Here is a 25,405-nt window from a genome sequence, read left to right as displayed (position 1 = left end):
GAAGGCGCTTGCGTGCTCCTCCAGTGCGTCCCGAAACTCATTGTGTAGATCCTGCCCTACCTGGCCAGAGGAGGAGGAGGAGGAGGAGGAGGAGGCCCCGCATCGCCCCTCATGGGGACGGGGCAAAAAGTTTCCAGGCTCGGCGGCTTTGCTGGGGAGTCCTTGCCGCCGCCGCCCACCTCCCTGCCGGCCTCCTGCTGCCAGCGAAAGAGCCACCTGGGTCGGAGAGCTCAGCGGAAACTTTTCACCCTGTCCCCGTGAGGGGCGATGCGGGGCCGCCTCCTCCTCCTCCGCCGCCGCCTCTTCTGGCCAGGTAGGGCAGGATCTACACAATGAGTTTTGGGGCGCACTGGAGGCGCACGCAAGCGCCTTCACGACGCTGGGTAGATACCCCCCATGTCTGCATAAAAACATGTTGGCCTGCTGGTAGAACAACAACAGTGATGAAGCTAGCCTTGTTTCCCTTAGCACTGAGTTCCAGAGCCTGGGAGCAGTCACAAAGAAGACCCCCTCACATTCTTGCCAAACATGCCTCTGATGGTGATTGGACAGAGAGAAGGGCTTCTCCCTAAAGCCCAGATAAGCTTGTGTGAGACAATGGAGTCTTTCAAATGGAGTGGTCCCAAGCTGTATGGGGCTTTATAGGCCATAACCAACACTCTGAATTATGCCTGGAAACAGACCACTGGAGCTGTCGTAGCAAGGGATTCATCTGCACCTTATAACTGGCTCTAGTCAATAGTCTGGCTGCAGCCTTCTGGACCAGCTGAAATTTCCAAACATTTTTCAAAGGCAGCTCCATGTAGAGCTTATTACTGTAGACTGGACAGAAGATGACTAAGGCATGCGTCACCATGGCCATCTGTGACATCTCCAGGAATGGGCACAGTTGGCACATGAGCCTTAGCTAACTCAGGCCTGAATCTAGGAGTAGGTCCAAACTACATACCTGAGCCTTCAAGGGTGGTGTAAACCCATCCAACACTGGCTAAATCCCTATTCCCCAATCTGCCTTTCAACTGACGAGCATCTCTGGATTGTCTCAGGAATAGCGCCTGGGGACAAATCACCTAATTTTATAGTGTTATAAAATATTAATCACCATGCTGCCTACAAGATATCTCACAGTGATCTACAATCAAGCCAATGCAACCATAAAGTCATTTCAATCACCGCAGAAGACTTTTAACAACAGGTGGGGAGGGTGGATAGCAATAGTCCAATTCTGCTTAGCTGAATTTGATACTCATAACCACCCTTGCTCATGATCCACTTGGCAGAAAAAAACATGGGACAATTGCACTTGAGCTTTTCAGACCCGTCTTGATAAGCATCTTGAGGAATCCTTACCTTTGGCTTCTCCGTAAAGAGAGGACCAGAGTGGCCTCTCAAAATGGTTTTGAGGATGAACGAGAAACAGATGTTATCCATTCGATGATTAGGACATGAATCTACAGCAACTTCACAGGCATTCAGTTTGGTGTTTTTGTGCTGGACTGGATTTGTAGGACATCTCCAGTGAGAAAAAGGAAGCACGTGCCCAGATATTTCGTACATCAGCACCACCTATTCAAGTGAGCAAACTAAATGATCAAAACCGATACCTTGCTCCTCCCTGGATGTGGCATGGAACGAATCGGGCATGGGTGAGGAGAAAGGGCCAGCACAATATGAATAGTATTTTACTTTGGTAGGTGTTTGATGTGAATCTGTGGTACATCTGCCCTCAATCCAAACCTCTGTTTGCTCACTTAGATGAGGGGTGACCCTTAAGATGTTTTGACCTAGAACATCCCTCAACATTGGCTATGCCGGCTACGCCTGACTTGCAGGCCAAATCATCTGAAGGGCCACAAGTTTTCCACCCCTCTCTAAGAAAACACAAACATAATAAAACATGGGCTGCAGATGCAGAAATTATTCAAAACTGCTAGTTAAATCAATGCTATTGAACCTTAACAGCTTTCTGAATCAGAAGGACTTGGTGCATCACGTGAAAATCTGAGATCACAATATATTCCTTAAATTCATGACTGCCTGGTGGTCTGCAATGTAGAAGTCACCTGGAATCACAAAGATTCTATCCTATAGCTAGGTTCCATCCATTTAACTAGAAGCTAAAATGGTCAAACTGCATCCTGTGTGGTGCCAGTGTTTTTCCATTGGCATAGATTTTCCTCCTTGCTCTTCCCCAGGCAACAGGCTACTTCCATATGTGGTTGTGTTGTTTTGAATACAGCCCAGAGCTGTTTATAAAGCACAGTAAGGAGACAATTGCATGATCCGTGGATGGTTTTATCTCCCTCTTGTGCATCTACATTATTTATTGTAATTGGCAAAACAGATGTATAGTGTTTAAAAATAAAGTAATGCTGCAAAGAAATAAACATAAGGATGTCAACTAAATGAGAGACCACAATCTGGGGAATGAAACCTGAGAGTGATTGTAACGAAGAGAGGCGCACCATCTGCCCAGTGCTTGGCAAGAAGATATAAAGGTAAGAATCTGAGAGGAGCTGGAATTAGGTCCAGATTCCGAACTGTATAAAAAAATTGAACAGCAACTTTTTAAAAACAACAACAACAACACCCAGTTGTGCTCATGAAACTGGAAGGTCTGTTTTCATGTGCTTATGTTATTGTGAGCACGTTATTGTCAAGTATGGCAACTGTTGGTGCATTAGGTTCCAAGCAACAACAACAAAAATGCAATATGAAAGAGTGAGGAGTTCCTTGGAAGCAAAATGGGTTGTGCAAAAGTTCAGGTTATCCAATATATATGGAATTAAACACAATAAAATACAAAAAATGGTAACCGCTTATAAACATGTTTTCATACCTCCTTTTCCCCCAACAGTTGTACCTAAGGTGGTTTCCAACAGTAAAATCTCAATAATGTAGGGCCTGGCACCCATCAAATGTTTTGCATTATATTTCCCATAAGCCTCAGCCAATATGGACATGGGAGCTGAAATCCACAGTCCAACCTGAAGGGCATCTGGACCAGACACCAGATTGCTTACCCCTGATTTATTGATTTAATAATTTGTAATAGTGCTGGGCTGAAAATTTAAACCATTCCATTTTTGCCATTTTGTGGGGTGGGTGGGATGAAAAAATGAAAACTCAGGCAAAAGAGGTTGAGAGAGGTGAGACTTTAAATAAATAAAATAAATAAATAAATAAACAGACTTTCAGAGAATTTTCTCCTTGGGGAGGGGACAGGTTAAATGTAGCCAGTTCTTGAGGTGTCTTCTTTCTTTTTGGGTTTTCCAAACACCGTTGGCATTTTCAGGAGCCGAGGAGTTCTTCCTGAGTGCTTATTGGAGGAACAGGTTGCATGGTCTCCAATAGGTATTAACTAAGAATAGCCGGGCTCCTCCAAATGCCAAGAGAAGCAGGGTTGTGGGTTTTGTTTTGTTTTGTTGGAAAAACTAAAATAATAAGAAGGCCCCTCAGCAACTGGCTACACTTTAAAAAGGTATCTGTAAACCCTGTTCCCCTCCCCAAGGAGAAAATTCTCCAAAATTCTCACCTCTCCCAGCCTCTTTCGCCTGAGTTTTCATTCCCCCCCACCCCAAATGCTGAAAACAATGCCTCTTTCACAGGGAGAAAGGGGTGGGGCAGGATTCGGCCCAGCACTATTTTTAATATTTACATACCGCCTAACGTAATAACATCTCTAATCAATCTCATGTTGGATAATAGGAACAACTCCAAATGCTTCCAAGAACTAGGGGGTGATAGAGAATATCCTGCAGGTTGATCAGTTCCTGTTTTTTGCTCTCTCCCCTTCTTTGTCCTTCCGCCTCCTCCTTCCTGTGCCTCTGCAGCAAGGACCATGTGGTCTCTCCAGAAAGGATGCAAGTAACCATAACACATGCCTTTGCTCACTTACATTCATGCATCCAGCTTCAGAGTTTTCTCTGTATAAAGTAGCTTTGCTCTGGGTCACATCAGACTTTCCAACATTTAGGACATGCAAGAGGGCCTTCTCTGTGGTGCCCCCCACTCACACATTGCAGAATGATCTTCCCAATGAGGCCTGCCTAGCGCCATCATTGTTATCTTTTTGGCACGAGGTCAAGACTTTTCTTTTCTCCCAAGCATTTAACAGCATATGTTGAGTTTAAACTGACTTCAAAACTGTCTTTGGCCTGGCTGAGAGTTTAAAACATGTTTTAAATGTTAGCTGTTTTTATGGTTTTAAATTTTGTATATTGATTTTTAATGTACAGTCTTTTAATCTTTGTAAATCGCCCAGAAAGGTTTGGCTATGGGGTGGTATATAAATGTAATAATAATAATGCAGTCTGGTAGCTGGGGCAGGACTTAGCAGCAATGGAAGAGAACTAAGACAGAGTTCTTTAGGAAACTGAAAAGATCTCCCTCTGGCGTCAAGAGTTTCCAAATATGGTGAAAGAATATGCATCTCCTCATAAGAAATCAGGCATTGGACAGGAGTGTAGGAAGAGCAAGAGAAAATTGGTCATGCTTCTGTCTCTTCCTTGAATCATTCAAGGAGATTACCAATTCCTTCCTTCATTGCTGAAGTGGTACAGGTCTTATGTGTTAATACTGGGTATCCAAAATCAGTATTAATGGAACAAATTTGAGGGGTGATTCCAATAGAGCTTAGATCTTGGGCCTTCCCAAGAGCAGAACTTTGGGGTTGAATGAAATTGTGATGAGCAGGTCATCAAAGAACACAGAATTTATAATGTAATCTGTAAAGACCCATGTGGTGGAATAAGTAGGAACATACTTTCGAGAATGTTATCAAAGCACATTTCAAGGCCAACTCCCTTAGAGAGGCCCTCTGAAATGTGTCACAAATGTCAAGTGGCATTTTGACTTAGTCTCATCATTATGCTTCATGTTTTACAATATTGTTTGCTTCTCTTAAGTACTGCTTATTGACCTTCCTCTGAATATTAATGGTTTATCTAAAAGCAAGCCTGGTAGTTACAGATCCTGTCCATCTTCATGCATGAAGCTTTCAATACAAAGAAAAGATCCAGAATATAGAATAATTGAGCATTTTATTTATTTTACTTCTACATTGTAATTGTTGTTGGTGGTGTGTGTGTGTATTACACATATTATTCTGGTTTTCAGCCCAAAGGGGTGTCTACTTAATGTTTCATTATAGATATTGAAGGTGGTGTCATTTTTTTAGAATACAAAGTATTTGCATCTCAGTCGATAAAATAAACTTCTCCTTAGTTGCTCCAATTATACATATAAACATTATTTTGTTTTACTGTAGGCAATTTATGTATGTATCTGCACAATCCTGCTTCCAGGGTTACAATTTGAATCAAATTATGCACAAAAAATGTAATTTGAAAACAGGATTTATTTTCACCCAGTTTTAAAAAGCTCAAGGCAACACAAAAGACATGGGGCGGGCGGGTTTTACAGAAGATATAAATATTCACTGTTTTTTTGAAATACATATTTCTTCTCCTCCCACTTCAGATTATATCCCCTCTAATCAAAGATTCTAGTTCAGTAACTTTTCCACAAGTGCAGCTGCTGTTCAGTCATTGCTTTCCACTTCCCAACTCAAAGGATAGTGATTTCACAGCAAACACCAGACATGCGGTCTCCCATGATCCCCATAGGAAGTCACTGATGGTTTGGTTTTGCTTCCTTTGCAATGCAGCACTGGATTTAGGAACAAGCCAACTAAGTCATGGCTTAGGGCTTCATATTATGAGGCAGCCTCTAAATATGGTGGCGATAACTAAGATGTATTATGAGTGAAATCGCTTGGGCTTAAATATGTTGGAAAGTCTAGTGTGACTTACAGCAGAGTTGCCTTATATGGAGAAAAGCGTGGCAACACAGCATTAAGTATTGGAGAAATTAAATACAAGACAGAGCCAGTTGAAAAGAAGTTCAAATCAATGTACTTTATTAGTGCTTTTATATGCATTGTGAACCGCCCGGGGAGCTTCAGCTATTGGGCAGTATAAAAATGCAATAAATAATAATAATAATAATAATAATAATAATAATAATAATAATAATAATAATAATAATAATAAAAGGCTATCTAACTCTATTTAACTACAAGCACTCCCTAATGCTGATTGGTACCGTTTCAGTACTCTTTCTGTTATAATGCAATACACCTTTTCCTCTTTATTTTTATGGTATGGGACCTCTGAGTCTTGACATGGCTTTGGGCTTCAGCATGTCTTAATTAGCCCCTGTATTGCCACGCCTTGACCAAAGAGGCAAGCCAAGCAGCCCTCTGGTTATTTATAGGCTTCTGGATAGTGTTCATAATCAGAAGGCTTTTGCCACATGCTGGTTTAAGCCAGCTGTGATACTTTAGTACATCTTGTTGGATTGGTTTAATCTGGTATGGTCTTATGTTGATGTTGTTTGTGGTTTTAATAAAGAAGAGCCAGTGTGGTGTAGTGGCTAAGGTGTTGGACTGGGAGTCAGGAGATCAGGGTTCTAGTCTCCACTCGGCCATGGAAACCCATTGGGTGATTTTGGGTCAGTCACAAACTCTCAGCCCAACCTACCGCACAGGGTTGTTGTTGTGAGGATAAAATGGAGAGGAGGAGGATGTACATCGCTTTGGGTTCATTGGAAGAAAAAAAGGCAGGATATAAATGCAATAATAAATAAATAATAAACATAAATGGTAGTCTACTTGAGAGTTCATTTTTGTGCCCAAACGAAAGGAAAATATAGTAAGTGATATGCATCTCTGTAGCTCTTGTTCGGCATGGAAAGTGCTATTTGGACATGCCTCCCTATGAAAATGCACCTTTCCCCAAGCATTTTGAAAGTGCACATATTCCAGAGTACACTTTTTATGAATGAGCATCACAAGCTCAGGAATGCCACAGTTTTGCCCGAAAAAGGTGCTTGCAATCAGGGGTGTGACCGGGGCAAGATCTAATCTTAAACAAAGAAAACTAAGTTCTCTTACCTCTCTACACTCCATTCCCCATAAACAATCCCTGTTGCCACGTCAATGAAGATGCCACCCAAATTCTTTTCTCTTAAGTAAATTATCATTGGGCCATGAGAGTTCTTCGTTGTTGTTTTTTACTGTAATGGAATACTGCAGTGGTTTAAATGCATATGCATTGCCTTGAAGGGTTTATAGTCTGTAGTGAAACTACCTGTGCTATTTACTGCTGCTGTATGTGTGTGTGCATGTATATATATTTGTGTATTTGGACTGTCCTTGGTGGTGCAGCTATGGGTAGTGTGTCAAAGCTGTGAAGGCACAGCTGTCAGCTCCTGCATATTAACATTTGCCACTGCACCACACACACACACTTAGAAGTTGAAAAGGAATGGTCAAAAAGTGCTTGGACACTGCTTAATATATTTGACAAGGTAAGATCTGGGTTAGAAAAGCAGTTGTAAGCTAGCAGACAGATATTTGTATTGTACGGTTCTGTGTTTTTAAATACAAATTCAAGAAATGAAAGAATATACATAATAATTTTGTATAATTAACAATTATCGGTTCAGATTCCTTGTAACCCAACTGTGTCAACTACATTTTCTTTTCTTTTTTCTTTTTTGGAAGAAGAAGAATTTCCTGAAAAAGCCCATGTTCTAAATCACACCATCTTCCAACCCCAATTTCCTGCAGATTTTTATGCCTACGTCTCTTGGTTGTTGTCTGCATTCTGAAACATCACATTTAGGACTGCTGTTCTGCATCAGAAGTGTTTTGTACACTCAGTAAGATTTTGTTTCACTGTGTCCTCCTTAAACATGTTTATGCACCACAAACCATGCTTTCTTATTCTTTGGGCCACACAACTGCAATCGTTTCCATAGTGACAGAGTTTTGCAGTCCCCATCTGTTTTGTTCTTGGTTCTTCTTAACAGATCACTAGCTGACTGTAAAAACACAATTAGCCAAGAAAGGCAACTTTTCAGGAGGGTTCAGGAGTTTTTAAATCACTTGGCAGCTGCAAATAGTGCCAGAAGAACAAACAACTGGTAACTGGCCAGAGAGCTCCGGCTATTGGGCGGTATAGAAATGTAAACCGCCCAGAGAGCTCCGGCTATTTGTGAACCACCCAGAGAGCTCCGGCTATTTGTGAACCACCCAGAGAGCTCCGGCTATTTGTGAACCGCCCAGAGAGCTCCGGCTATTGGGCGGTATAGAAATGTAATAAATAAATAAATAAGAGAGAACCAATGTTGAATTGCAGAGTGTTGGACTGGGACTCAAGAGATCTGGGTTCTAGTCCCCATTTGACCATGAAGCTCACTGTGTGACTTTGCCCCTGTCACTGACTTTCAGCCTAGCCTACCTCGCAGAATTGTTGTAAGGATAAAATGGTTATCAGAAGGACCATGTAAACTGCCTTGGGTTCCTTTCAGGAGAGGGGAAAAAGCAGTGTATAAATATAATAAATAGATAAATCAAAATGTAACAGGTGCAAACTGAGCAGTATCCTATGCTGTCTGTGAGCCAGCAGGATGGGGATCTAGTGGTCCTCAAAGCAATTGGAAATTAGTATTGCCACTCATTTTCGGGGTTCCTTTCTAAAGGGGTAACTCCCTATTGTGCTAGTGGTAGGTCCTGCAGGCACAACGGAATGAGTGGGAGTGCAGTGGCCATACTGGATACTGGTACTGAGAAGAGAGAAAAACTCTGGTGTTCAATGAAGAAAACAAATACTTTTAATAGTTTTCTTTCAAAAATAACTTTAAGAGCTTTTCTCCTGCCTTTAACATGTAAATAGATGGAAGTGATCTCCACACACAGCTCCTGAGGAAGGACCACTTCGGGTCCGAAACGTGGAGCTTTTAATACATGATTTTTGCTGTTGTTTTAATCATTGGATTATTTTTTCTCTCTTCTCAGTACCAGTATTTTGGTGTTTCCCCCCTCTCTCTACTTCATATTGGATACTGCCCAGAATGGTCAACTGAATGCCACAAAGGGACGTAGCTTTTTTTAAAAAAAGGTGGTGGTGTCTTTGGCAGAATCAGAAGGGACATAAAATTTGTTCAGTTGAGTTAGGAGAGGGCCTTTTCAGAAATGGTTACTTGCCAGGACAAGGTTTTCTGGTCAGGCTATGAAAATAATCTATTTCACCTGGCTAGAGCTTCATCTGTGAGCCCATCCGACTTCCTGCTATCAATGGCCATCAAAAGAAGAGGAATCAGCAGCCCTTCCAATCGGCTGAGTCCCATCTCCATGATCTTCTGGACTTTGCAACTAAGAATCTGGTGTCCGGATTTGTTTGTTTCCCCCTCTCCACCCTTCCAATCGTCTTTCCTTTTGCGTCCTGTTTCTTAGAGCATCACCAGACAAGCATTTCAGAGCACGCTCATTACTGGCCACTCACGGTTGCTTTTGATGACGTCGTGTTCCTCCTGCGCGTCTCCTGCTCCTTCTGCCATTTTTTTTTTTCATGGTGAAACAATCCACAAAAATTGTGATTTATTGCAAAATTGGTTGCCATTTCCTGCCACGTGCAGAGAAGTTCAGCTAGGGCGCAGTCCCACTACACTGAATGGGCCACGTGGTTGCCACTTACTTCCCCTTTCTCCCCTGTGTGATTCTTCTCGACTTCACGAGGTGGGATTTCAGAGGTCAGTGCTGCTCTTTGTTGAAATCCCCACAGCTGGCAGAAACAAAATCAAATATGCAAAATAAACAAAATTATGCCATCCTGCTTTATTTGCATACTTGATCCAGGTCCTGACATCTGGCTCTGAATGACGTCTTTCACAGGCCAGGCTATGACGCTCCTATTTTTCAAACTATCTTGTGCATGCATGAAATGTAAGGATATGGCTGCAAATTACAACACCCCACATGCGGTTGGCAGATGGGCTTTTTTTTTTTTTATCTCCCCCTTCTCTTCTCCCAGGGTATTTCTGTGTCTTCCTATGCAAGCAGATCTGAGAGTGTCTTTTTTTAAGAACAAAAGAGCTTCATGAAATGTAGGAAGTCAGCAGCACAGTCAGAAGAAATGTGGAGAAGACATGAAGAAAGGTGGCAAACGGTGCAGCTGATGACCCTGGAGAAACAAGAAGCAACATCAAACAAAGGTCCACCCCATCTGTAGCAAGCAAGACCTGTATAAGCATTGCACATATGTATCCCAACCCCTGTCTCCCTATGGCTTCCCTTCTCACCCACCCTGCTCCCAACCTACATTTAGATTGACAAGATCTCCCAACTCCTTTGCCCGCTCTCCAAATTGAGCTTGTAAGCTCCTTGGAGACAAGGGCTCCAAAAATACAGTTTCGAGTCCCTGCTTGGCTGTGTAGTACAACTACAGGTCTTATCCCTAGTTACCATTTCTCAGTCCAACCTACCTTATTTTATATATTTATTTATTATTGCATTTATATCCCGCCTTTTTTCCCCTCCAATGAACCCAAGGCAGTGTACATAATCCTCCTCCTCCCCATTTTATCCTAACAACAACAACCCTGTGAGGTAGGTTGGGCTGAGAGTTTGTGACTGGCCCAAAGTCACCCAGTGGTTTTCCATGGCCGAGTGGGGACTAGAACCCGGATCTCCCGTCTCCCAGTCAAACACCTTAGCCACTACACCACACTGGCATAATGGCTAACTTCACACAAAACCTTAAAGGATTCTTGTGAAGTTAAAATTGGGGGGGAAATGTACGTTGCTCAAAGCTCCTCATAGGAAAGGAGGAATACAAAACTATGATAGATAAAGAAAATAGAAAAACAAACAAACACCAAAGCTATGGAGGATTTATTTAAAAATAATTCCTACATTCTGTTTCCCAAGTTGGAACACTTTCTTCCCCGCTAGTAATTTGCTTGCTGAGTGGACTGGAAGTTAAACCCTGCTAAAAAGCAAATGCCAGACATTTCTTACGATTAGATCCACGAGTAAGAACAACGTATCCATCTGGAAGACCACCATTGAGTCCAAGGCCCAGACTGTTCAGATCAGACTGCTTCTGTTGGAGGATCCAGTCTCTTATTACAGGATTGGACAGCTGAGTTGTCAGGTCTGGCAGATTTATTCCAAGCAAGCCTCTTACATCGTTGGCTGTTAGTTCCTGCGGAATAAACAAAAGTGAACTGATTGTGGACAACCTCCACCCTGCCAGCATTCAAAAGTTTATTATTATTTATTTATTACATTGCTTTATATACTGCTTTTCAGCTTATAATAAAAGCAATTAACAGCATTACCATCACCTAAAAATATAGTAATAAAAATTCAATAAGATTGCTATCCTATGGTCCCTGGACAAGCAACTCAGGGACCATAGGATTATTCAGATTCCCCCTTCTGAGATTGGAGACCGTGCTCTGACCTCAGAAGGGGGAGTCTGAGATCCAACCCCTCCCTCCCTCCCTCCCTCTCAGAGCCCGTACTGAAAGAACAGTGCCAGCTGCCCTCCAGGATTGGAAAAATGATCTCGACAGAGGTGAAAAAGAGGTGTTCCTGTGGGTGGAGTGGAGATCAAAGAAGCGAGGATACAAGTTATCCTGAGCCTCTTCCAGCCATCTTCCCTCCCCCTCTGAAGTCCCTTTGCTAAACAGTCTAAAAAGCCCATTTAGAGAAACTGGCAGGACAGGAGGATGGGGAGGCGATGATCAAACATAGGGCGCTTCGAAGTTTGGGGGCTTCGGATCGCCGAGGGCGCAATTGATAGGACTGCACCCTAAAATAATCACTGGCCAACATTAAAACTGTAACTCTACAGGCTGGGTCGCAGCTTAGGGAAAGCCTGCAGAAAGTGGTGGATCTCAAGCAATGTCAGGTATAGGTTTCGTCATGGCTGCGAGGCCTTGCAATTTGTAGTTAGATTTAGTTAGAACTAGTCTAGTATATTCGAATCTATCCAAGCTGATCTCTGTCGGAGTTCTCAGAGAAAGAGCAGATGGGACTTGCTTCACTTCTTGGCTTTGACTTTGTGGCTGCAAGGTTTCTCTGGGACCTCGAAAAGGGTTTTGGAAGAGGTGGGGGCTTTGCTGAAGGAGTCATAGAATCATAGAATAGCAGAGTTGGAAGGGGCCTACAAGGCCATCGAGTCCAACCCCCTGCTCAATGCAGGAATCCACCCTAAAGCATCCCTGACAGATGGTTGTCCAGCTGCCTCTTGAAGGCCTCTAGTGTGGGAGAGGCCACAACCTCGCCAGGCAACTGATTCCATTGTCATACTGCTCTAACAGTCAGGAAGTTTTTCCTGATGTCCAGCTGGAATCTGGCTTCCTTTAACTTGAGCCCGTTATTCCGTGTCCTGCACTCTGGGAGGATCGAGAAGAGATCCTGGCCCTCCTCTGTGTGACAACCTTTCAAGTATTTGAGGAGTGCTATCATGTCTCCCCTCAATCTTCTCTTCTCCAGGCTAAACATGCCCAGTTCTTTCAGTCTCTCTTCCTAGGGCTTTGTTTCCAGACCCCTGATCATCCTGAGTCACTCAGATTGTAGCGTCATCTTGGTGGGCTGAGCACGCATGTGCAGAAAGGTGGGATATAAAATTCTAGACATATAAATAAGGCTGCAATCCTGTGCTCCCTGGGCAATGGCAGACTTTGCTGCCACCATGGCTGGCCTGAAGGTGATGCTCCCCTGGCCGTGGGGCTAAAAATGGGGCAGTTTAGGACTATGCATTGGAGTGGCTGAGGATCCACAGGAAGTGGAATCGACATTCAAAGATTGACAGATCTGAAACTGAATTATGCCCCCGACAAATTTATTTAATGTATTTTGCCTTTTAAACTTTTCATGGTTTAAATTTATACTTGTGTTTTATGGTTTTTAATTGTGCACTGCCCAGAGAGCTTCAGCTGATGGGCAGTATGTAATAAATAAATAAATAAATAAATAAATAAATAAATAAATAAATGTTTTCTGAAGGTCACCTTCAGCCCTCAGTAGGGATGCCCTTTTTGGGCCGGATGAATCCTTGCGATGCCCCCATCTTGGTTCACATTTTGTGCAATTGTGCAATAAGCACAAATTTGTGGGCATAAATGGTCTTACACCAAAAATATACCTGAAAATCCATGAGCTGGCCCAAGTTGTTGCACTGAGTCAGGCCAGCTTATGGATGAGCAGGCTGGAGTCGGGGGGGGGGGCAAGCTGGCAAAAATCTGCTGAGCTGCACCCCCAAACAGATTTCTCTGATGTTCCTAGTCCTAAATTGTGGTCTCACCATCACAGCGTCTCTTCGCAAGCTCAAGAAAGTCTTCATGTCCATGTTGACCCCATGTTTGCTGAGCGCACTGAGATCCTCACCTGGAGCTGCTCCTGAAGGCACAGATTGTTAGAAACTTGATTGTTATTCCTCACCAACCTTTCATTTTCTAAAAGGCTAGGCCTTAATTGCATGTTTCCTTGATAATTTCACACCTTTACATGTTGACAGCCCCAACTCTTGACACTTTCTTTTTGGAGCTTATCCAGGTGGCCAGTACAAAGCACAATCATACAATCTTTTAACTTTGGCAGTTCTGCAAATAGCAGCAGCAAACACATAACATTTATTTGCCATCCTTACAAAATGATGGTGGTGGAAGCAGGAAGAACAAGGTTTGCAATACAAACACTGCTGGAGGAAGAAAAAGGGGGAGAAAGACTTTAAATCCTATACCCTTTACTCCTTTTAGAATGGTTAAATGATGTGCATTCCAACACACTTAGGGAGGTTGTGGGCTCTCCCACACTAGAGGCATTCAAGAGGCAGCTGGACAAACATCTCTCCGGTATGCTTTAAGGTGGGTTCCTGCATTGAGCGGGGGGTTGGACTTGATGGCCTTATAGGCCCCTTCCAACTCTACTATTCTATGATTCTGCATAAGAGAGGAAGAGCTCAGCATACAAAAAGGAAACTCACAGGTGCTGAAACTGACTGGACCCAAAGCAAAATTTGAGAAGCACCTTGCCAGTACCTTCTGTGTGGTGTATCCAGATACTAGGTGAGTTCACACCTAAGACACCCTGAGAATAAGCCACAGTGGGTTGGCTGTTCACTCAACAAACCACGGTACTCCCAACAGAAAAATGGATGTGTGCAGCTTGGCTTATTTCTCCCTCAGTCCTCCTGCCCACTCCTGACACATATCCTAGTCACCATGCAGCACAACCCCTCTCAGATCATCATATTCCTAATGGTCAGGAGCTCCCCCACCTTAACCTGATCGCTACATACCAGTCAATTCTACAAGCTGCATAGCCCAGAATCTAGGAGCCTCGTATTTTCTAGGGAGGGGAACTCCTCCCCACACTCTGAACACTACCCTGTTTGTGAGCAAATTTCACATTGGCAACCTATTTTTCCAGTCTCCCTTGCCATTTTAAACAACCTACACTGAAGCGACCCTGTGGGATTCAGACATCATGTTAAGCTATCCTGAAAACAACCACCCTAAACAACCCTACTACAAGCCCTGGGTTCTCAGGGTGGCTTGTTTGAAAATACAACCACCAAAAAACAAAACCCCAATAACCCACGACAGAAAAGTCATGCCAGACTTGGACATCATACTAAGGCACCTGCAAGTCCACCCATGGTGACAACTCACTGTGGCTTAGCATGACATGCATATCAGGTCAATGTCTCAAGGGCAAATCCTGAAGACTTGCTGCTGGGAAGAAGGGATCACTGTGTATGAAACTCTAAAAGCAACACATTAAGAACCATAAACACAGTTTGAAAAGTTAAAAAGATGCATCATGCCCTACATTTGGATACATTTGAATTAAAATCACTTTCTACAGGAACTATTCATGTTATAGGAAACTCATGCCAAGCAACACTCCAAATCACTATGGCCCAGTTAGTGGGAGACATTTTCCTAGCATTAGGTAAAGTAAGGGTTGTTGTTGTTGTTTTTAAAAAAATAGTGTCTCTGGATAGTAACAGTATCACAGATCTTCACCCACTTGTGCAAAATCATCCCACACAATTCTTGCAGCAGCAATGCGAGAAGAATCACATTTTCCAAGGGACAAATGCAATATTTTCACATATCTTATTTTATGTAACAAATAAGTAACAGTTATGCATTTACTGAGTTATATATGGGAAGGCTCTTACTATTCTTTGAGACACACAATAATAAGGAAATCCAAGGATCGATTTCAAATTGTTTTCCAAAATATAAAACTCAACCTGTATTTCCCCAAATGGTGGTTCTGCTTACCCAGGTATGGCTTGATCAGGTTGTAATAATCAGGGAAATCATTTTGTCGGTCAGAGAAAGCCCACTTGGCTTTGGGATACAGGATATCCTTGGTGGTTTGGGGACATCTGGATGGGTTGAGCTTGATGGCCATCCTGTCCAAACAAAAAGGAAAGGAAAAGGGAGCAAACAAGAGATAAGCACACATGCCAGTTCTCCCAGCACTTCCACTTTCCTCCCAACTTCGCTGAAGTTTTCTTAACGAAAGTTTTCAGTGATGTTTTCTAAGCAGTACAATTAATAGTGATGAAGGCTGTCCTTGACCTGAGCTCACTAGATCAAAGCGAAACTATCTGCTGTGAAGTCCTGTCCTTTGTGAGCTGATTGCTGCTTTTCATGGGCTCCCAGTGATTAGAATGACACAGTCTTGTTTGGGGTGACCATATGAAAAGGAGGACAGGGCTCCTGTGTCTGTCACAGTTGTATTGAAAGGGGAATTTCAGCAGGTGTCATTTGTATATATGGAGAACCTGGTGAAATCCCCTCTTCATCACAACAGTTAAAGGTGCAGGAGCTATACTAGAGTGATCAGATACAAAAGAGGGCAGGGCACCTGCAGCTTTTACTGTTGCGATGAAGAGGGAATTTTACCAGGTGCGGTGTGAATACAAATTCCCTTTTCTACAGATGCAGGAGCCCTGTCCTCCTTTTCAAATGGTCACCCTAGTTGTGATCTGATCTTGCAAGTTTTGTCCATGACCCTTACTTTGCCTTTAAGAGTGAACTCAATTCTGTTCCAGTAAATTACTCTGCATATGCTTTGGTTGTGACTTTTCTGATCAGTCTCCCACTGGCTTAACATGATCATGGTTATCCTAAGAGATGTTGTCATTGTAAAACTAAAAGAAAAGTGGAAAGGCAACTTTGCCCACTGCTCTCACTAAACCGAGATGGCCACTCTTGGAAAGAAGGATCCTGATTGATGTCATTATTAATAACTTAAATTGAAATGAATTTTTTGCAAGAATTTGATAAAATGCCGGGGGTGGGGGAGGGAAGGGGGCAACTTCACTGACTTTATCCAGGGGAAGATATTGTGTTAGGAAAAGGGAGCATGGTCCCCCTTCTTGCTAATAGATAAAGCTGTTAAAATAATTTACTCACTTGATGGCGTTTTCATGAATCATGTTGAGCTGACTCTCATTCAGGAGGCATATGTATCTTGACTGAATGGCATTGAGAGCATGGCTATCAAATGGCTGTCCAGAATTAGTATATTGCTGAATAATTAGGGTGGCCTAAAAAATAAAAATTCAAACCCAAAACAGATCAACTTGTAAGTATGATATTTCCTTAAGAGTAAATGCTTCAGCCCAATATACCCGATATTGCTTCTCTACTAATATGAGTGACTGCTATTTTGACAATTCAGTATCTTCCCCAAAAGCAAATGCAGGTATAGAAACATTCTCAGTGGCCACAGCACTATCACTGAACATCCTTACTCTGAAAATCAGCCAAAGTTTGAGTCACCGTTGGAAAAGCTGCAAGACTTTAGAGTACAGGTAGCTTGGGGGTGGGGCCCTAGAGAGCTATATTCAATCGAACATTTTACATGTGACGAAGATAGCACTTTGACCTGATTCATGCATAACGCTAGACAGTTTGTTTTGTTGAAATCTGGCTTGTCACTGTGTTCGATGGCTTTCTTAATAACATAACCTTAAACTTCAAACAATCCATGATTTGCTAAACAGCTGTAAACCACAAATAGAAGCTAATGGTTTGCTGTTCACTTATGAAATTTGGCTTATTTGAATCATGACTTGTACTGATGTCTGAACCAAAACCATAGCTGATCCCTGGGTTGTTTGCACCGCTGCCCTGAAACAGAAGTATCCAGCAAGAGAAGCCTGAGAATGAAACTGCTCTGAAGGTTAACAAAATAGGTGGGAGAGAAACAAACTGCAAACAGGGAAAACAATCTCAGTTGCAAGACATTTCATGGCTAAAGCAACAAACTATAGTTAACATAAACCATGGTTTAGCATTACATGCAAATACAATTGCTGACATCCCAGTAGATTTCAACATGTTGGGCTAGTCTGGTGAACCCACTGTAACATCTCTAGATTGTTACCCATTCTATCCAGCTTCCTCCCATTCCCCCTGCCCCAAAGATGTTCAATGCTGGGACATTCAGAAATCTGTCTGAGACATCAAAACACCCTGGGGGGGAAACAATAATTCATGTGAACTAAACCATGTTAAAACAATAAATAGCCAAATGAACCACAGGTATCAAAATGGTTAATCTCTGTTGTCTATGAACTATCAGTAGAGGAGAACAGAAGCGCCACCATCTCTGTTTTTCTTACTATGGTAACTCTTGAAATTCTTGGTACGATGGAGCTCTTTAATAGGTATTTCATGTTGCACCTCCTGTTTAGCCCTACCATTACAGATCAAGAAGAGCTACAGAAGCACTCATGATGATCATGAGAAGGACACAGCCTGCAGCAGACTTTCTGTGGCAGCCCTACATATAGCACATGGCAGTAATTTAATCTTAAAGTTAATACCACCGGTATCACTGAGTCCAAGCTATCACTGTCCAGGAGAGGTGCAGTTGGCGAGCCAGCCGAAGCTGGTAAAAGGCATTCTAAGCTGCCAGGGCCACTTGGGCCTCCAGCAACAGTGATGGGTCTAGGAGTAACCCCAAACTATGAACCTGGTCTTTCAGAGGGAGTGCAGCCCCCTCCAGAACAGGCAATGAGCCTACCTCTCAGACTTGGGAACCACTCTCTCACAGAGCTTCTGTCTTGCTAGGATTCAGCCTCAGTTTATTGGACCTTATCCAGCCCATTTCTGTGTTTGAGCACTGATCTAGGACTTGCACAGCCTCTCCTGATTCAGATGTCACAGAGAGACAGAGCTGTGTGTCATCAGTGTACTGATGACATTTTGCTACAAATCGCCTAATAACTGCTCCCAACGACTTCATGTAGATATTAAACAACATTAGGGGCAATATGGCGCCCTGTGGAACCCCATAGCTCAATTGCCAAGGGGCCGAGGAATGGTCACCCAATGTTACTCTCTGAAATTGATCCTGCAGGTAGGACTGGAACCATTGTAACTCAGTGCCTCCGATGTCCATCCCATGGAGTCGATCAAGGAGGATACCAGGGTCAATGGCATCAAAAGCCAAAGAGAGATAGAGCAGAATTAACAGGATTACACTCCCCCCGTCTCTCTCGATAAAGGTCATCCATCAGGGTGACCAAGGCTGATTGAGTCACGTAGCCAGATTGAAATGGGTCTAGATAATGGTTCTGACTTGAGAGCAACAGTAAAATCACTAAGAGATAGACCATACAATATCTGTGTGAACTAGTGCCATAACCACTAGGAAGAACTCAAACGATCATGCTTGGAATTACCAGGCGCTTGTTAGGCAGAATGTCCAACAAACTAGCCAGTGTGGCTGCCGAGGTGATATTCCACTTTTTAATGTCCTCAGGACCCATTAAACCCAGGAAGACCCCAAGGTGGCGGAGAATTGAATTCGGATATCCACTGGGAAACATCTGTAGGAATTAAGAAATAAAATGGAGTGTTTATGAATACAACTTAGAATTCCCCACTCTTTCTCAGAGCACAAATCAATGAGCAGAGAGCTTGCCCTGCACTTTGGCATGGGAAATAGAGAGACAGAAAGTGTGTACAAGCAAACCCAATTTATTGGTCTGCTTGGACTATCCTCCCTCTTTTTCATGTTGTACTTCTGGGTGAAGCCGCTATCAACTGTTTTTTTGAGGCTGGTGCCCCTTTGTTGGGCTTAGACTGATTCTTCTTTTTATCCTTGTCTCCTGAGGGTGTGACAATTTTAGACCTTTTTGAGATTTTTTTTTTTTTTTGCCTCTGAGACTTTCCCGATGTTGCAGGGCCGGGTGAACCTTGGTTAGAGTCTATGCCCTTTCCTGATCACAAAGAGTGGGCGAAGATTGGGAAGCCATTCCTGAAGAGCTGTTGTTCTCATGTTGAGTCTACAGTGTCTAGCACTTTTCTCCTGCAGATTGCTTTCAAATGATCTTATCTATTCCTTTTAGTTTGTCTCGTGAACGACATACAGCACGGGCAAGGGTCAACCATGTGAGCCTCACCGAGGCACAAAAGGCAGAGAGAGAGAATGTCTGTCGGTGGACAGTAATTTACTCCTGCACTGTTGGTACTCGCAGAACGGGTCCCAGAGTGCCACGCGCCTTTGCGGCGCCTGACAAAGATATATATTTTTTGGTGTTAATTAATAATAGAAGAAAAAGATGAAAAAGAACGCTAAGTAGCAAGGAAAAAAACCCTCAGTAGAAAACTTTCGTTTGTCTCTAGACATGGAGCAAAGACCCGAAGAAGCCAACTACTAGCTGAGAGGATCAAGAGAGAACTGAGGGGAAGGCGGGAACCCAGCAGAGCAGGCGCAGTGGATGGTGAGGGAGGGTTCCCGCCAAAACCACTCCTCAGCTTTAGAATATTCCTGAATGAAGCTCCGTGCAGGCACAGAACCCACAGTGTGTGATGCACAGAGACCACAAAAAAGAACTTTGGTTATTGGGCAGTTTAAATAAATAAATAAAAATAAAGAATATGGAAACAAAGTAATATAAATGGAAGCCAGTGGGATCTATGCATGTTTAGACAGAAAAAGTCCTAGAAGAGTCAGCATTCCCTAAACAGCCCTGCTGGATGGGGCATGCTGGAGCTTGTAGGACTTTCTCTCTCTCTAAACATGCATAGGCTTGTGCCCTGATTTGAATTATAGACCTCTTTGACTATGATCCCTTCAAGGGCTGGGTTCAAGTGAAAATGGCTGAAATTAAGCCCCCCACCCCACCCAAAGTAAAACATCTCTTACCTTGTCCAGTTTTTTCTTGATCACATGCAGCTGATTGGAAGTGAAAGCATGGTACGAAAATTCGTGAAGATTATTCCTCACGAGGTCATCCTTCAAGCACATCTGTAACAGCTTAGCATCATAATAAATCGGCAGCAGGGCATCCTTTAGCATCTCCTCCGTTATGGCTTTATCGGGTGGGCATTCTGCTAAGTCAAGACTGAGAAGTTACCGCAGTCCGAGAGCTTTCAAATCTCACAGGCCCAGGATGGACTTAAGAGCGGCCCTGCTGGACCAGACCATCAAGTCCAGGTCCATCAAGTTCCGCTTCCTGTTTCCCACAGTGGCCAACCATGTGGCAACGTGGAGCCCACAGCCCAGGAGGGCAAGGGCCTTATCCTGCTGCGGTTCTCTTTCAACTGCGAATTCAGAAGCATGCCGCTTCTGAACCTGAAGTGTGGTGTGTCCTCGGCTAAAGAATTCTGCTTCCGCTTGTATTCCAATGAAAGCGGAATTCTACAGACTGTATTTCTTATGCGAATTACGCTAACGCATATAATTTATCTTATTCTGCATAATTTATTTTGCACTGTGTTACTATTTGGGAAATTGACTGGGTTTTTTCCCTCTTAATGTATTTTTTAAAAATCGGGTCCTAGTACTCTATTGGTTAATTGTTTTCAGCTGTTTAAAGTTGTTTTATATTTTTGTATGTTAAATGTTTTATACTATGTTTTAGCATGTTGTATTTTAGGGTTTTAATTAATTAATTTATTTTAACCACCCAGAGAGCTTTGGCTATTAGGTGGTATAGAAATGTAATAAATGAAATGATAGGAGACTATGGTTGGGCATATATAAATAGCAGATCCCATGACAAAATAAAGAAGAAGTGACCCCTGCGATCAGAAATGATGATGTCCAGGCGTCACTTCAGATGATGGGGTGGGGGTGGGGAGAGAGGGAATGATATGGCTGACAAAAAAATAATAATCCCTGAACACAGAAAACCAGCATGTCACTGTATGGAAAAAGGCTAGGCTAAAATCCTTCCCCCTTGAGATTTCATTTTCTGTGTGAAGGGACTTTCTATTAATATGGGAAAGTCTTTAATTATGCTACCCTAACCCTCTTATTGCAGTGTGAAGTGGCACAGTTTGAGAACAGTTTTAATATGCGAACTGCTGCTCATATGGACTAATTCTAACTACCCCAGAACAGCACTTGGACCCTTGAGAGCCAGTGTGGTGTAGTGGCTAAAGGGTTGGACTGGGGGCGGATCTACACAGCGCACTGAAGGCGCTTGCGTGCGCCTGCAGTGCGCCCCGAAAGCGATTGTATAGATCCTGCCCTGGAAGAGGCGGAGGAAGAGGCGGAGGAGGAGGCGGCTAGGGAATCCGGCCGCGTCCTTGCCGCCGCCCACCTCCCCGCCGGCCTCCTGCTGCCGGCGAAAGAGCCACTCGGAGGAAGAAGGCGGGGCGGAGAGCGGAAGAAGCTCTCTTCCGCTGGAAGCTCTCTTCTGCCTGGCCCAAAGTCACCCAGTGAGCTTCCATGGCTGAGAGGGGACTAGAACCCTGGTCTCCTGACTCCCAGGGCAGATCTACACAGCGCACTGAAGGTGCTTGCATGCGCCTGCAGTGCGCCCCGAAAGCGATTGTGTAGATCCTGCCCTGGAAGAGGAGGAGGAGGAGGCAGCTAGGGAATCCGACCGCGTCCTTGCCACCACCACCCACCTCCCCGCCGGCCTCCTGCTGCCGGCGAAAGAGCCACTCGGAGGAAGAAGGCGGGGCGGAGAGCGGAAGAAGCTCTCCGATCCGGGTGGCTCTTTCGCCGGCAGCAGGAGGCCGGCGGGGAGGTGGGCGGCGGCGGCAAGGACGCGGCCGGATTCCCCAGCCGCCTCCTCCTCCACCTCTTCCAGGGCAGGATCTACACAATCGCTTTCGGGGTGCACTGCAGGCGCATGCAAGCACCTTCAGTGCGCTGTGTAGATCTGCCCTGGGAGTCAGGAGACCAGGGTTCTAGTCCCCTCTCAGCTATGGAAGCTCACTGGGTGACTTTGGGCCAGGCACAGACTCTCAGCCCAGCCTATCTCACAGGGTTGTTGTTGTGAGGATTAAATGGAGAGGAGGAGGATTACGTATGCCGCCCTGGGTTCCTTGGAGGAAAAAAGGCAGGATATAAATGTAATAGATAAATAGATAATAAATGAAAGCAATGTTTTTCTTACCTGAGCTTCGTTTCTCCCTGGACGGTTGGAGGCATTTCACAACAGACGCCAGCTGTTCTCTTGGCGGATGGGAACTCTGTATGAAGTGTTTCAGCCATGGGATTAAAACGCTCTGCAAAAGGAAAAGAAATCCATGTGATGAAGGGTGTGAGGTTTGGCAGCACAGGATTTTGAAAGGAGTTAAATACCACCTGGTTTCCCCTCCAGCCATTTGCTTTAAAAAAAAAAAAAAAAAAAAAACCACCACTTACTTTAGGGATATTTTGCAGAATGCTGTCATTAAATATATGGAACAAACCACTCAGTTTCTCCAGAGTAGATAATGACCACTTTGAAGGAGGCCTGGGAGGAAATAAAGATCTCATATCAATAAAAGAGCAAAAGCAACTCAGAAGTGTGTGTGTGACAATGGGGAGTGAGGTTCATGGAGAAAGAATTTAAAGCTGGGGTGGGCAAATTCTGGCCATCCAGGTGTTTTGACCTACAAACCCTGTCAGCCGTGGCCAGCATAGCCAATGGTGAGAGGTGATAAGAGCTGTAGGGCAAAATATCTGGAGATCCAGAAGTTGCCCAGCCCTCATTTAGAGGATGCGCCCCTCAAAAATAAGAGTGCCTGTGATGTTTTATTTATTTATTTATTTATTTATTATATTTTTATACCACCCAATAGCCGAAGCGCTCTGTTTTCAGTTGAGCTTGTCCTTTTTCAGGCACTGAGCAGAGCTATGATTGAACCATGATCCATCCCACACTACTGCTAAAACAAAACATCTATACCTATCTCTCTATAAATTCAAATATGCTATATCTGCAAAACATTGAACTTGGAATGTCATAGGTGTGGTATTTGTCATTTTGAACCTCGTTTTCAGGTACAATTCAGAGTTGCATGATTTGAGTTTCTCCCTGCAAAGCCTAAAAAGGTTCTGTTTTTGCCGAAAAAGTCCAATGGAACAAAACCGACGTGAGTGGAGGCTGTGGATTCGTTCTGGGTTTCAGTCGGAACAAGCCAGAACTCTAAAGTATCTATTCAACATGCTGAACCTATTTTGGGATTGGGTTCAGGACCTTGGATAGCTCATTTAGAGTTCTGACTGGTTCTGACTGAAACTCAAAGAAGGTTCACAGCCCCACCGATTTCGAAGCCCCCAGTGACTGAACTAGATGATTCACAGGTGGTCCCACCATAAAGCAGAGTGAGGCACCTGCCTCAGCGGGCAAAGGCTGAAGATTGGGGAGGGGTGGCGATACCTTTTGAGGACAGAGTTGCATGGGCTACATGGCACACAACCTTCTCCGCAGGAAACACAGAAATCCAGTTTTGAAATGCAGTGTACATCTCCACGTTCAAACGTATTAGTTTTGTTCCCTAATCGCTTTTCAGCAAACTACCCCAAACCAAAAAGTGATCCTACCCGAAGGGGGTGTTCCCACTGTTGAGGACAGCTTGAATTGCTTTGATCTGATCAGGAGTGAAGGACTGGCACTGATTTAACTGTTTCAGCAAGTTTTTACCAGATGCTGTGATGTATTCCACACCAAGATCACAAACCAAGTGGCCTAGAAGTTCTGCATCTTCTTTGCTCACCTGGATGCCATGGATATTCTAAAAAAAACAATCCCCCCCCAAAAGAAAGATGTTAAATTAAATGAGTGTGTGTGTGTGTGTGTGTGTGTGTGTGTGTGTGTGGAGATAAACACATTAAAGTATTTAGCTGATTAATTACCTACCTTAAACAGATTAAATTATCATAAGAACATAAGATCATAAAAAGAGCTATGTGGGATCAATACCCTTTTAAAGTCATTCAAATTGGTGGCCATCACAACCTGGGATGCCAGGATCCTTCTTACTTACTAGACAAGCTAAACCCTCCGACAGCAGCTGCGTTCTTTGTGAGGAACCTTTCTTTAATATATCAATGTCGGCTTCCCCAACACGAGTGATATACTCTTTGCAGTTTCCACTTGCTGCATAATCTGCCAGACTAAAAACAGGAAAGAATTTATGTGCATGGACTGATTCTCCAACCTCTGTATATTTTGCACTCTGTGTTCTCTGCTGTGACCTTTTACAGCCGTTTCCCCCAGGACTTCATTTGTACAAAGAAAGATGTCAGGACACTAGCCTTGTGGAATTCACAACCTCCACCCTTACTTATCAACGAGAGAAAAATGCTCTACACATGCTCAGGAGCAATCTCTTCCTTATTTTCATTTTCTAAGTGCAGGAGGGAATTCCTTGCGTACAAATTTGAAGCTGCCACATGAGACAAACAGCTGACAAAAATGTTATCAGATTAACAGTTTGGATACCTCAAAATAGCATCTGAGAAGTCTCAGGTGTAGCTCAGAACTCTCTTAAGGAGGCTGGAGGTGTTAGGGGAAATTACAAGCCCTCTCTCCTCCCTACATTGCTATAGCTGCTGCTGCATGGGAAGGGAATGGATAGCATCTTATCTCTGGTTGGGGCAACAAGTGTGATAAACAAATCTGAAAAGCGCACCTGAAGCCCCTTATTCCAATGTGAATAAAAGTACAAAAGCATGCACACTTCTGGCCCTGGCCCCCATCTTCGTGTCTCCTCGTGGAGAATAATAAAGTGCCTAGTCTTCACTTGAGGCTCAAGGTTGTCCCAAACCCTTTGCCCCACACCTGATAGCAGAACATATCAGAGAAAGAAGGCCTTGAGGCCAGAAGCAAGTTTCCATATTACCCAGACATAGAGGCATCCAAACCATTGAAAGCCCTCTGACCAGGGATTTTTAAAGGGTCAGAGCATACTCTGGAATTCCTACCTCTCCTTGTGGTGCTTATCAAAGAACAGAATGCAACTTTTTGTACTGGTCATAGGCTGCCAAAATGTGGCATTGTTTATGTAAGAATGGGTTTCTTTGTATGGAACATGTATGGAACATGTGATCAGTCAAAGGAGGGAGGAGGGGAAAGTATGACTTCATTAGAGCAACTTGGATGAAGTATAAATGTATGCTGATGTGACTAATGGTTAGAGAGTCTCTGCCGTTGGTATGTACGAGGTATGGGGCTTTTCTCCTGTGTGCACAGTAAATAAGGAGTCTCTATACAGTAAATAAAGAGTCACTAGAACTGAAAACCTGCCATCTCTCCAACTATCCAGCATACCCGACAACAACACG

The 25,405-nt window shown here is 43.6% G+C and overlaps 1 protein-coding gene across 1 annotated transcript in view; it reads right to left on the bottom strand.

Moving 5' to 3' along the window:
* Positions 1 to 9,942: 9,942 nt before the first annotated feature.
* LOC134398228 (mesothelin-like) overlaps positions 9,943 to 25,405 on the bottom strand; it is a 28,113-nt gene continuing 12,650 nt past the window's right edge. Inside the window, exons 9-19 of the mRNA XM_063125481.1 lie at positions 24,106 to 24,235; positions 23,663 to 23,853; positions 22,499 to 22,589; positions 22,248 to 22,359; positions 20,042 to 20,229; positions 18,573 to 18,719; positions 16,294 to 16,427; positions 15,151 to 15,284; positions 13,161 to 13,255; positions 10,865 to 11,051; positions 9,943 to 10,028 (exon numbers count right to left, since the gene is read on the bottom strand). Of these exons, the coding sequence (XP_062981551.1) occupies positions 9,943 to 10,028; positions 10,865 to 11,051; positions 13,161 to 13,255; positions 15,151 to 15,284; positions 16,294 to 16,427; positions 18,573 to 18,719; positions 20,042 to 20,229; positions 22,248 to 22,359; positions 22,499 to 22,589; positions 23,663 to 23,853; positions 24,106 to 24,235 (1,495 nt within the window). The remainder of the gene's footprint in view (positions 10,029 to 10,864; positions 11,052 to 13,160; positions 13,256 to 15,150; positions 15,285 to 16,293; positions 16,428 to 18,572; positions 18,720 to 20,041; positions 20,230 to 22,247; positions 22,360 to 22,498; positions 22,590 to 23,662; positions 23,854 to 24,105; positions 24,236 to 25,405) is intronic.

This window comes from Elgaria multicarinata, chromosome 4, assembly GCF_023053635.1.
Source record: "Elgaria multicarinata webbii isolate HBS135686 ecotype San Diego chromosome 4, rElgMul1.1.pri, whole genome shotgun sequence".
Lineage (NCBI taxonomy): Eukaryota > Metazoa > Chordata > Lepidosauria > Squamata > Anguidae > Elgaria > Elgaria multicarinata.
Note: the sequence above shows the minus strand (reverse complement) of the source record. Positions and strands in the feature narration are given on the sequence as shown.